General features: G+C 39.5%; 2 protein-coding genes across 4 annotated transcripts in view; one reads left to right on the top strand and one right to left on the bottom strand.

Annotated features, from left to right (window-relative positions):
• The window catches only part of Ap1g1 (adaptor related protein complex 1 subunit gamma 1), a 96,309-nt gene that overhangs the window by 80,921 nt on the left and 1,668 nt on the right, over positions 1-13,720 (bottom strand). The window lies entirely within an intron of this gene.
• LOC114708089 (dynein light chain 1, cytoplasmic-like) lies at positions 569-934 on the top strand. The gene has a single exon (XM_028891096.2). The coding sequence runs from the start codon at positions 646-648 to the stop codon at positions 913-915; it is 270 nt and encodes an 89-aa protein (XP_028746929.1). The 5' UTR covers positions 569-645; the 3' UTR covers positions 916-934.

Raw genomic sequence — 13,720 nt, 5'->3', positions numbered from 1 at the left:
CACCATACAAACCAGGCACAGGGCACAAGCAGGTCCCAAATTTTTAGGTTGTGGACACAGGAGAACCAGAAGCTCAGAAATTCAAAGTCAGGTGCTGGAGACATGGCTCAGTGGACAAGAGCATGGAATGTCTTTGCAAAGGACCCAGGTTCAAGTCATATCATCAACATGGCAGCTCACTCCTGTCACTCCAATCTGTCCAGTAGCCCTCTTTTGGCCTCCTCAGGCACCAGGCACACACATGGTACACAAACATACATACATGCAGGCAAAAATACTCTTACACATAGAATAAAATTAAAAGAAAATGCAAAGCAAGCCTGGGCTACATGAACCACTGGTTTAAAAAAAATCAGAATTTTATTTTCTAGTATTGTTCAGTGTCTTAGTGCTTTTCTTAGGCATAGGAAGTGAGGTAAGAACATGTAAAGAATGCATAATTTTCTCAATATGAAGATATGTGATGTGTTTACAAAAGTAAGATCTACAGAGTTAAGGAAGGTTAGTATTAGAACATTACTGGGTCAGCAAGATGGTTCAGCAAATAAAAGGTGCTTACTGGCGGCTCTCGTCAGCTGCCTGAGCGGCGCCAGTACCTTCCCTAGGAGCTCGCAGCAGCCGGCTGGCCCCTGCTTCACGGCCACCATGTGCGACCGGAAGGCGGTGATCAAAAATGCAGACATGTCGGAAGAGATGCAACAGGACTCGGTAGAGTGCTTGACCCAGGCGTTGGAGAAGTACAACATAGAGAAGGATATTGCGGCCCATATCAAGAAGGAGTTTGACAAGAAGTACAACCCCACCTGGCACTGCATTGTGGGGCGGAACTTCGGTAGTTATGTGACACATGAAACCAAACACTTCATCTACTTCTACCTGGGTCAGGTGGCCATTCTTCTGTTCAAATCTGGTTAAAAGCATGGACTGTGCCAAACACCCAGTGATCCATCCAAAAACAAGGACTGCATCCTAAATTCCAAATACCAGAGACTGACTCTTCAGCCTTGCTAAGGGAACACCTCGTTTGAATCTGTTGTGTTGTGTACAGGGCATCATCCTCTGTATGAATTTGTGGTTATAAAATAATTAGTAAAACAGCTTACATTTGTATTTATTTTCTAGTCCATACTTCTGTACCCCATTTTTTTTTCCTCCCTTAGGCCATTCCTTTAAAAATAAATCTGTTGGAGATGTGTTAAAAAAAAAAAAAAAAAAAAGGTGCTTACTGACAAGCCTAAAACCTGAGTTTGACTCCTGGAACCCAAAATGTAGACGGAAATCAACTCCCCAAAGTTAGTTGTCCTCTGACCTCCAATGTGCACCATGGCAGGCATGCACCACCTCCCCAACACACACACACACACACACACACACACACACAGAATAAATAAATAATAAATAAGTAAGTAAATAAATAAATAAATTAGATGTGATAATGAGAGGACATGGGCTAGAGAATCGCTCAGTGAGCACTTGCTGCTATTCTAGTTCAGTTCCCAGCACTCCCATTAGGTGGCTCACAACTGTCTTAACTTGCTCAAAAGGATCTGATTCCAAACTCCTCAGAAATCTGTACCCACAAGGGATGCATTCACACAGACACACACTCATTCACATAAAAAGAAATAAAAATTAAATATTTAAAAAAGAAAAAAAAATTCAGGCCTGAAGACCCAGGTAAGATTCCCAGCGCTCACATATCAGTTCACAACCATCAGTAACTCCAGTTCCAAGGAATCTGGTTCCCTCTTCTTGCAGGCATACAAATGGCACACATACATACAGGCATGCAAAACATCTAAACACATAAAAATAAATAAACAGAAGGTTATTGTTTTGCTAAGATCTTAAATATCTTTGAGGCACGGGGTTAGTTATTTTATCAGGTTTCACGCAATTTCAATGCAACAACACTAAATTTTATATGCTGTAGTTTCCAGTTCAAAATACAACTTCCTAATACAACTGTCTCAGGTTCTTCAGAAAAACAGATATGAGAAGTTCAAATGAAGAACACAGTACCCTGTGAATTACAGTATACTATAATTCTAACTCTCAACTTGGTCGGTTTGGCCTGAATCATCCCTAAGTAAAATACTAAAATGGAGTTTCTGTCTCTTCAAAGCAAAGGAGTATGTGCTAAAATGAGATACCACCACACCCTGTGCAGGGCAGCCAGCTGGCATCCCTCTAAGAGGTCTTAAGTTCAATTCTCCCTTAACTGCCACAGCAATCCTTTTTTATGTTTAACTATTCATACCAAACTTCAACAAAGTTGAAAATTTAAAAAGCAGACATATAAATGCAAGCATACTACCACACAACTGAACAGCTTAAGATGCATGAATAGCAACAAAGGTCAAGTAAACAGCAGTAAGTAAATCGGTTAAATATCAAATTTTACACTAAATACTACGAACCTAAGAAGCAATTTTTACCTTTCCCACCCTAATGTTATTAACAAAATCAACAAGAAGTGTCATCAAATTATCTAAGCAAAACTTTAACTGTGCCTAGTATGAATATAAGTGCCTTTTTCCTTTTTTCTTTTTTTGTTTTTTAAGACAAAGTCTCACTACGTAAACTCACAGATATCTGTCTGCCTCTACCTCGAGAGTGCTGGGATTAAAGACATGAGACACCTCTCCACGCCTAGAATTTGCTTTTTAATTGAAACAAGTAAAGGGAACCATGAGAAAAGCAAAATCATAAACTTTAAACCTTAGTAAGATGTCATTCATACCATAAGACTCACAGAAGGGTATTTTCCTATAGGATGAAAGCAGAAATATTAAAGTTATTTAATAATAAGTTTTCAACCCAGGCATGGTCACACACACCTTTAATCCCAGCACTCAGGAGGTAGAGGCAGGCAAACTTCTGAGTTCAAGGCCAGCCTAGTCTACAGAGTGAGCTTTAGGAAAGCCAGAGCTACACAAGAAACCTTGTCTCAAAAACCAAAATAAATAAATAATGTAATTTTTCCCTAGCATACTCTTCATGAATCCAAACTCTGTTACATCTGGATACTCAAGAAACAGAAAGTTGGACTCTGAAAAATACAGCATAATACTCATTTTAACCCATTTCTGATTACTGACTTATTAGAAATGGACAAAAAAGAGTGACAACAGTGTCAAAATAGCCGGGCAGTGGTGGCGCACGCGTTTAATCCCAGCACTCAGGAGGCAGAGGAAGAGGGAGGAGGGTCCTCTGTGAGTTCGAGGATAGCCATGGCTACACAGAGAAACCCTGTTGTAGAATATTATTTTAAGGTGTGCTACTTTTTGCACAATTATGCTGCATTTGTTTAACTCTGTGAAGGTGTGTTACTGTGCCTGTCTAACACACCTGATGGTCTAATAAAGAACTGAACAGCCAATAGTGAGGCAGGAGAAAGGATAGGCGGGGCTGGCCAATATACTCTCCCTAGAGTATATAGAAGTATATAGAAGGAGAAATCTTGGAGGAGGAGGAGGAGGAGGAGCCAAATAAGGAAGAAGACATTAGGGGCCAGCCACTCAGCTACACAGCCAGCCACAGAGTAAGAGTGAAAGTAAGATAACAGAAGTAAGAAAAGGTAAAAGCCCAGAGACAAAAGGAAGACGGGATAACTTAAAGTTAGTTAAAGCTGGCAAGAAACAAGCCAAGATAAGGCCAGGCATTTATACGTAAGAATTCATCTTTGTATGTATCTATTTGGGATCTGGGTGGACCACCCACCAAAAGAGCAAAAACAATCAACAACACCCTGTCTCAAAAAAACTGGCAAAATAAACACCTAGAATAAATTCAGTAAGAAAAGCAAAGGAACTATATGAAGAAAATTATGAAATTTTTATTTAAATTAGGAAATATTTATTTAAACAGAAAAAACAAAACTGTCACCCTGAATAAATGTCAAGCCTCCAAAATTAATGTATGAATATAATGCAATTCCAAGCAGTGTAACATTTTTTGTTTTCCAAATTCCAAATTACTTTTAATCCACAGACAATAAAAATGAATGTTTAAGAATAGCCAAAGATGGGCTGGAGAGATGGCTCAGAGGTTAAGAGCACTGCTTGCTCTTCCAAAGGTCCTGAGTTCAATTCCCAGCAACCACATGGTGGCTCACAACCATCTGTAATGAGATCTGGTGCCCTCTTCTGGCCTTCAGGGATATGTACAGATAGAACACTGTATACATAATAAATAAATCTTTAAAAAAGAATAGCCAAAGATGCTGGATGGTTTGCACATACCTTTAATCCCAACACTCAAAATGTAGCCAGGGCTACACAGAGAAACCCTGCCTCAAAAAAACACACACAAAAAAAGAGTAGCCAAAGATAAAAAAGCACAGTCATAGCTTTTCTTAACAAAGATAATTTTCTATATAAAGCTATTACGTCTTTTAAATTTCAGGACAGCAAAATAGGATCAGCAAGATGGCTCAGGTAGGGGCACTTGCTGCCCAGTATGATGACCTGAGTTCAATCCCTGGGATCTATGTGGTAAAAAGAGAGAACTGACTCTTGCAAATTGTCCTCCGATCTACAACACACACATACACATACATACACACACACACACACACACACACACACACACACACACACACACATGTGTGCGCGCACAAAAAAATTAATTAGAAATCAGGGAGCAGCCGGGCAGTAGTGGCGCATGCCTTTAATCCCAGCACTCGGGAGGCAGAGCCAGGTGGATCTCTGTGAGTTCGAGGCCACCCTGGGCTACCAAGTGAGTTCCAGGAAAGGCGCAAAGCTACACAGAGAAACCCTGTCTCCAAAAACAAAAACAAAAAAAAACAAAAAAAAAGAAATCGGGGAGCAAAGCAAAGATACTAAGGGAAGAAACAAAAAACATAATGGAAACATAAACCATAACAAGTGACATAAATTAATTGAGGAAAGAATGATTCCTTTAGTTCTGTCATAGCTAACTCTCTACATGTCACATAAGAACCTATACTGACACACTGTGGCTCACACTTTGTATTCTGACACACTGTGGCTCACACTTTGTATTCCCAACACACTGGAGGCTGAAGAAGTAGGAAGCCAGCAGAATTACATACTGGGTTTCAGGCTAACCTAGACTACAGAGTGAGACCTTCTCTCAGACAAAAGCAAACCCCCCATCTCACACTATATGTTAACTCCATGTTATTTCTAGAACTAAATAAACCATTCTTTTCTCAATTACTTTAATGTCAACTTGTCATGTTTTACATAGCTACTGTGTTTAGAAACATGTATGACGATATAGAAAGCTCATTGCTAACACAAGCTTGTACAGCAAGAACCTTTCCCCAGTGAGCTACCTCACCAGGTGCAAATTATGGCAACCTATTTATAAGAATCTGAATAGAAATATATATGTAAACATATATGTGTGTGTGTATGTGTGTATGTATGTATGTATTTTTTTTTTTAAATCACTTTGGAGGGCTGAAGAGATGGCTCAGCACTTAAAAATCACTTGCTGCTCTTCTAGGGGACCCAAGTTCAGTTCCTAGCACCTAGGTTCAGCAATTGTAACATCTATCCACCTAAAATTCCAACTCCAGGGGATCCAACACTCTTAAGGCCTCTATGGGCACATGTATAATACTACACACTGATACATAATAAAAAAAATTTAAGTATACTTCTGTTAAACTTAATATCCCATGTTAGAGATTCTATTCATAGAATCAGCAAATATGGTCACATCTACAAGTATATTTATTGTAGTCTGTAGTGACAAAAATATGGAAATGAGAGCTAGAGATGGTCCAATGGCTAGGGCACTTGCTGCTCTTGCAGAGGATCTGTTTTGTTTCCAGCACATGATGACAACTTACTAACTGTCCACTAACTCCAGTTCAGGGAATCCAATGCCCTCTCTGGCCTCCCAGGCACCAGGCATGTAGCTGGTACACATATATGCATACAGGCAAAACATAAACACAAAAAATAGATAAATAAATCTTTCCTGCTTTTTTGTTTGTTGGTTTCTCTGCATAACAGTCCTGGCTGTCCTAGAACTTGCTTTGTAGACCAGGCTGGCCTCAAACTCACAGAGATCTGCCTGCCTCTGCCTCCCAAGTGCTGGGATTAAAGGCATGCACCACCACAACCTGGCAAATAAACTTTTTTTTGAAATGACCTAAATGCCCATAGGAAAATAGTCAAATAAACTAGGGTTTATCTGTGCTATAAGTCATAATGGAACTGTTTAAAAGATCATGATGGAAATATATCTACATTTATGAGAGGCTTTTTTATTGAGGAATATAGTTCAATCTTTTTTTAGTAAAAACAATTCCAACATATGCACATTTATGTCAGCATAGTATCTAAGAACCCAGAAACACTGACGGATGCCCATCATCTATGCTAAACAGCTGGAGAGTAACTGTGGAAGATCTGAAGGAAATTAATAGCTTTCTTAAGAGCCTTTCAATTTTATTCACTTATTACAATAGATTGTATTCTTTTATATATTAAAAATTTAAAAACAAAACTGGGCTTAGTAGACACACCTTTAATGTCAGAACCTTTTGAGTTTGAGCCCAGCAGAATCTACATACTGAGTCCCAGGCCAACCAGGGTTACAGTGAGATCCTGTCTCAAAAAGAAATGAAAAGTGAGCCGGGCGGTGGTAGTGCATGCCTCTAATCCCAGCACTGGGGAGGCAGAGCTAGGTCAATTTCTGTGAGGCCAACCTGGTCTACAAAGTGAGTTTCAGGACAGCCAGGGCTGTTACACAGAGAAACCCTGTCTCTAAACACAAAAACAAGCAAACAACAAAAAAATACCCAAACATTTCAAAGAAACACAGATAAAGATTACCTGCTTTCCGTTTTGTTGCTAGTGTTTACACATTAGAAATAATTTATAGGGGAATGGAGAAATAGCTCAGTGATTAAGAGCACTGGCTTCTCTTCCAGGGCACCCAGGTTTAATTCCCAGCACCCACATAGCAGCTCACAACTGTGTATGTTGAGCGTGAAGGACGCACATGTAGAGGAGATCAGAGGACTATCTGCTCTCTTCCACCTTTACTTGGGTGCTAGGGATCATATCAAACTTAAGTTACCAGGCTTGTACAGCAAGCACCTTTCCCCACTGAGTAACCTCACCAGTCTTGAGGAATAATTTTATAAGGGTTCAAACAAATACAGGACACTTTTTGGATTAGTAAAATATTCAACAAACTATATCAATGTGTACTGAGCTAAAAACAAACAAATACTTTTACTGTCAATTTCAATGTAATTTTTTATGTGCATTTTCTAGGGCAGTGTTTTGATTTTTTTTTTTCCCATCTTTCCTGGAACTCACTCTGTAGCCCAGGCTGACCTTGAACTCACGGAGATCCGCCTGCCTCTGCCTCCCAAGTGCTGGGATTAAAGGTGTGCACCACCACTGCCCAACTGTGTTTTTGATTTTGATGTTTGTAAATGTCCTATTCTCTCAATGTGTTACAGCTGATAAAAACTGTTTTGGGGCCGGGCGGTGGTGGCACACGCCTTTAATCCCAGCACTTGGGAGGCAGAGCCAGGCGGATCTCTGTGAGTTCGAGGTCAGCCTGGTCTACAGAGCAAGATCCAGGAAAGCTACACAGAGAAACCCTGTCTCGAAAAACCAAAAGAGTTGTTTTGTGTATCTGAAAACAAACTTTTGCTGACATCAACTCTTCCTGTCACAAGTAAAGGAACTGCAACAAGGTCCCATAACTAAGTCAAGACCTGGCTGCTCTGGACTGGATTAATTACTGTATGTCAGAGTACCTTAATAATTCTGTATTATTTTCACTCATGACATCCATTCTGCCGAGTAACCACTAAGTGCCAGGCATTGCACTGTGTGTGCCACAAATTTGAATTTTGGTTTTTTTAGAAGCTCAAAAAAAAAAAATCATAATAATAATCTAGCACATACTAAAAAAAAAAGCTGTCTCGTTCCCATTTCTACAGGGGAAGGGAGGGGAACGGAGGAATGGATTTTCCAGGTGGAAGAAAAGCATTACAGATGCATTGGAATATCAAACACTAAAAATGAACATGAAGTCCCGGCCTGGCATAGTGTTGAATGAACACCTTTAATCCCAGCACCTGGGAGACAGAGGCAGGTAGAACCTCTGAGTTCAAGGCCAACCTAATCTAACATAGTCAGTTCCAGGACAGCCAGAACTACATAGTGAGACCCCTGTCTTGAGGGGGGAAAAAATGTAAGAAATAATCAGGGAACAGCAAAAGTTCAGAGTTGGGGGTGGGGTAGAGGGGAGGACAGTACAATCAAGCAGCAAAATAAAAAATAAAATAAAGCTACTTCCTCATTCTACTGTCTAAATGCCTCCATTTTTTAAGCAAAATACAGAACCTATGTTCCCACTACAGGAGAAAATACCCCATTTTAAAATCATCAAATACACAGGTCTAGCACAACAGCTCAGCAGGTTAAGGTGTTTGCCACTTAGCCTGACAACCTGAGTTTGATCTCCAGGACCCACATGGTAGGAGAACTGACTTCCTCAAATGGTCTTCTGAGCACACCACATGAGCTCTGCTTAGCCCACACTCACACACACGTGCATGTGCACACAAATAAATCAACATAATTTTAAAAATGTATTTGTTATACTGCCAGGAAAGGTTCTTTCTTCTTGAAACTAAGCTTTGCCCTTCAATCATCATATCAAAACCTAATATTTACAGAGTCAATTAACTCTATACAGTGTACTTGATTATTCTCATTTTCCCTAATCATCTCAAACGAGTATAGTTTTAAACATCATATTTTCAAATACTTCAAAATATTGTAAGAGAAGCCTTTAATAAGACCTTTTTAAAAAGGAATTTAAATATTAACTCATCTATTTCTTTAGCTTGAAACTGAAATTTATTTTATTTTTATTTTTGGCTTTTCAAGACAGCGTTTTTCTCTGTGTAGCCCTGGCTCTCCTGGAACTCTTTCTGTAGACCAGCCTTGCCTGGAACTCAAGAGATACGCCACCATGACAGGCTCAAAACTGAAATTTCTTTCTTTCTTTCTTTCTTTTTTTTTTTGGGGGGGGGGGGTCTCTGTGTAGCTTTGCGCCTTTCCTGGAACTCACTTGGTAGCCCAGGCTGGCCTCAAAATCACAGAGATCTGCCTGCCTCTGCCTCCCAAGTGCTGGGATTAAAGGCATGGGCCACCACCGCCCAGCAAAACTGAAATTTCTTAATAGTGGAAATTAAAAATTACTTTCCCTAACTTAAGCTGTAAAAGCACACCTGGGACTCTTCTTACAAGCAAATAATACAAAACATCTCTCTTTTTTTGTTCTTTTTTCTTTTTCTTTTTCTTTTCTTATCTTTTTTTTTTTTAAGAACTGCTCTTAAGAACTCACTATTTAGACCAGGCTGGCCTCAAATTCATAGAGGTCTCCCTGCCTCTCCAAGTACTAGTTTAAAGGCCTGTGCCAGCATGCCCAGCCTACTTTATGATAATTTTTTAAAGATTTTTTTGTTTTTAATTATGTGTATGGATATGTACATCTGTGTGGGAATATGTACAAAGAAGTGCTGTTGCCCATAAAGGCCAGAAGAGTGTCCAAATCCCTGGCTCTGGAATTACAGATGGTTGTGAGCCACCTGAGGTGGGTGCTGAGAACCAAACCAGGGTCAGCATCTGCTGTACTGTGCCCTCTTAACTGCTGAACTATCTAACCAAGCTCTCTGTGGCTTGTAAAGAAAAGAAAACCAAGTTATTTCACAGTTACAAAGATCCTATGCTCCCCATATCTGTTACTACCAGGAGTTGGAACTGGAGCCTCAAAGTGGGACAGGCTGCAAAGTTTGGGATGCTCAATGAAGCAGGACCACACGGGAGACAACAACCAAGCTGGAATTAGCAAGGCAACTAACTGCAGGCAAAAGGGACCACTATGCGCTGGCAACGGAAAAGGGGAAAACTGCTGCCGCTGAGATGCCTTTAAGTATTCACACAGTACTGGGGCCACAGATAGCATCTTTGAAAAGAAAAAGGGGAGGTTGGGGATTTAGCTCAGTGGTAGAGTGCTTGCCTACCAAGTACAAGGTCCTGGGTTCGGTCCTCAGCTCCGGAAAATTAAAAAAAAAAAAAAGAAAAGAAACCTATTTTCTTTTTAACATATTTAATCTTCAATTGACAATGCTTCTAACTTAATTTTATTTTCCAATGGTCTCAATAAGCTTTTTTTAAAAGGGCTAAACTTGCAAGGACTTAGTGAAAAAGCATTTTCCATGTCAATCATCTCACCCTAGCTTTGATACTAAAGTGCTAGCTAATGCTGATTTAACAACTTTGATAAGTGGATTGTTATTTTCCTCATTTCTAAACTTTCAAACTTTCAAATTCCTAGTAACCAAAACTCATGCCCAGTTAGGTATTTTGTATTATTCTTTCAGAGAAGAAAAAGGAGCTTGCAGATATTTTCAAGATAGAAATGACATTCCTTTTCACTTTCTCTTCCCTTCCCTCATTGAAATGAAATTTTCTACACACACACACATACACACATACACACACACACACACACACACACACACACACACACACACCTATTCTGGAAAAGTTCTAATAACATATTGACAAACAAGATTTTCAAAACATACAAGCCAAGAAACACAAACTTATATAAACCTGCATGTTCTCTTGTTGTGGTAGTTGTTGTTATGGTTAGATAAAGGTTCTAGTTATGAAGCTATCCCTGGCAGTCATGGAATTTGCTATGCAGATCAGGCTGACCTAAAATTTGCATTGATCTTCATACCTCTGCTTCCTGAATGCTAGATTACAGGCCAAGAGCTACCATATCCAACTTTACATGTTCTCTCAATTCTAAAATTGCTTGCTACTTTTAAATATCCTGCCTGAGCAGTAAGCTGAGTAAGCTAGAGCTTGGAAGCAAAGGCTTGTAAATTGAGGTGTAGGAAAGCTGAAACAAAGTTCATGGGTTTAAGGCCACCCTGAGATGCACAATAAGACCTTGTCTCAAAAACAAATAAAGGACCAGGGCAATTGCTCAGCAGGTAAAAGCACTTGCCAAGCAAGAGGACCTGAGCTCACTCTTCAGAACCTATGTAAAAAGCATGTTTGGCACATCTGTAACCCCAAGATGGAAGGCAGAGACAGAGAAGAGACTGTATCAACAAGGTAGAAAGCAAGAACTCTTAAAAACTGCCCTGTGGAGGCTGGAGAGATGGCTCAGAAGGACACTGTCTGCTCTTGCAGAAGACCCTGCTTTGATTCCCAGCACCCACATGGTGGCTCACAACTGTCCATGTAACTCCAATTTATGGCCTCCATGGGCACCAAGCATACATGATACACACACACTATATATAGGCAAAACACCAACACACATAAATACAACTTTGTTCAAATTTAAGCTGTCTTCTGACTTCCACACTCTCACATGGCATATATAGGCATGCACTCACACATACACACAACATAAATAAAAATTTGGAATATAAAGTGATAAATATAAAATATTTATATAAATATAAAATATAATAGATAAATGTAATGAAGATTTTTAAAAAAGACAAAAATCAAGAACTAAAAACAATTCATAAAGCAATAAAGATTAAAATGCAGGCCAGATGTGGTGACATACACCTTGAGCCTAGGAAGGAGGCTGAGGCAGACGAAACTCTTGAGTTCCAGGCCAGCCTGGTCTACAAAGATAGTTCAGGACAGCCAGAGCTACACAGGGATAGATACCCTGTCTTGGGGAGAAAAAAAAGACAAGAACAGAAAGATTTTATTTTTATTTTTTTGTACCAGCACATACCTGGAGCTCCCTAGAGGCCAGGGGGAGTCAGATCCATGAAACTAGAGTCATGGATGGCTGTGAGTCTCCATGTGGGTGCTGGGAGCCTAACCTTGATCCTCTGGAAGAGCAGCCAGTTACTCACCTCTTCAGCAGCCTTAAAGGTTTTATGTTTACATTCTCTTCAGTTAAACCTAAGAGTTTAAGTCTAGGGGGTTTTTTGTTTGTTTGTTTTGGTTGGTTGGTTGGTAGGTTTTTCAAAGCAGGGTCTCTCTGTGTAGCCCTGGTTGTCCTGGAACTCACTCTGTAGACCAAATGGCCTCAAACTCACAGAGATCCCCCTGCCTCTGCCTCCCAAGTGCTGGGACTAAAGGCATTCACCACCTCTGCCTGGCAGGATTAAGCATTTAGAAATCTGTCTTGACAGGTAAATTCCAATTCAACTTTTTAAATTATAAAAATATAAATATTAAAAAAATGACTAATTTGACCTTTTATCTATGTTTGCATAAAAAGTTTTTAATGATCCATTTAAAACTTCTTGGATTTGTATCTGCTTTGTATACTGTTTAGTTTAAGAACTTTTTGGTTTTGGCTTTCTGGGTGATAGAGTGGGATAGAACCTGTAGCTTTAAGTGTGCTAGGCTACCAATGCCACTACCTGGCTTTTTAAAATAATTCTGGGTGAAATATCAGCAAGGCATTACTAGCAATTTCTATATTTATAGTTTCATTCTAAAATTCACCCTTAGATTGTATAATTGCTGTCAGTAAAACAGACTATATCAAAAAATATGTAACTTCACAAGAACATAGAAAGTGAATGTTGCTAGATCTACCCTGGAGTGGCAAATACCTGCCGTCCCAGCAGCATTGGGAAGATAAGAGACTATCCAAGTTCCAGGTCATCCTGAGCAACATAGGAAGACTGTCTCAAAAACCAAAAGCTAGGCCTGGACTGATGGCACAGACCTGTTCATCCCAGCTACTCCGCTAAGGTACGAGGATCACAGGTTAAAGCCAGCCTGAGCAATTTAGCAAAATCAAGTTTCAAAAAAAAAAGGGGGGGGGCAAGGAATCAACAAATGGAAGTTTACTAAACACAAATGTTAACTTCTAGTGCAATTCTCAACAGCCAAGACAAGGTACATTTATATATGTACTGACCAATGAAGGATACACAAAACAGCACTTTGCTAATCTTTCTTTGGCAAAGATGTACTTTCTCCAGGTAAACTGCAAACCATCTGAGAATGAATGACATTCATATACCATAACATGAACTGAGTTAAATAACTTTTAATAGCTCTTTCAATACCTGTTCAGAAAGTGAACTCAAAAACAGAACATTTCAGCAGTAAAGTACAAGGAGATACTGAGTTCTTTTTAAAGCAAAAGGAAACTGAACAACTTCAGAGCAACACACTTGCAGAATTACTAATTACTGTTAGAACTCCTGTCGAACAGTAATTAACACAGTTCTGAAGGGGTTTCTTAAAACAAATAACAAGAGCACAGAATATTTACAATGAAAATACTGTCCTCTTTGACATTGTATGACTTGTAAAGAATTTACCTGCAGTCTCATTTCAAAAGCTTCATAAGAAAAAAAGCATCAGAGGGCTGGAGAGATGGCTGAGCAGCTAAGAGCACTGACTGCTCTTGTAGAGGACTTGGATTCAGTTTCCAGCACCCACATGACAGCTCACAAATGCCTGTAACTCCACCTCCAGGGGATCTGAATACCCTCTTCTGACTTCCATCAGCACTGGGCATGCACATGATGCACATATATACATGCAGGCAAGACACTCATACATATAAAATAAATAAATAAAATAAATCTTCAAAAAAATTTAAAAATAAAGCATCATTATAAAGTTTACAAGTACCAAGAGATTTGACTCGGTTCAAATTACAAACTTAGGTTTTG

The sequence above is a fragment of the Peromyscus leucopus genome, chromosome 5, assembly GCF_004664715.2.
Source record: "Peromyscus leucopus breed LL Stock chromosome 5, UCI_PerLeu_2.1, whole genome shotgun sequence".
Taxonomy (NCBI): domain Eukaryota; kingdom Metazoa; phylum Chordata; class Mammalia; order Rodentia; family Cricetidae; genus Peromyscus; species Peromyscus leucopus.
The sequence above is the reverse complement of the archived record's forward strand: the minus strand, read 5'-3'. Positions and strand labels throughout refer to the sequence as shown.

Bases quoted from the DNA above. Each gene is read 5' to 3' on its own strand.
- LOC114708089 (XM_028891096.2), top strand. From the start codon at position 646: ATGTGCGACCGGAAGGCGGTGATCAAAAATGCAGACATGTCGGAAGAG.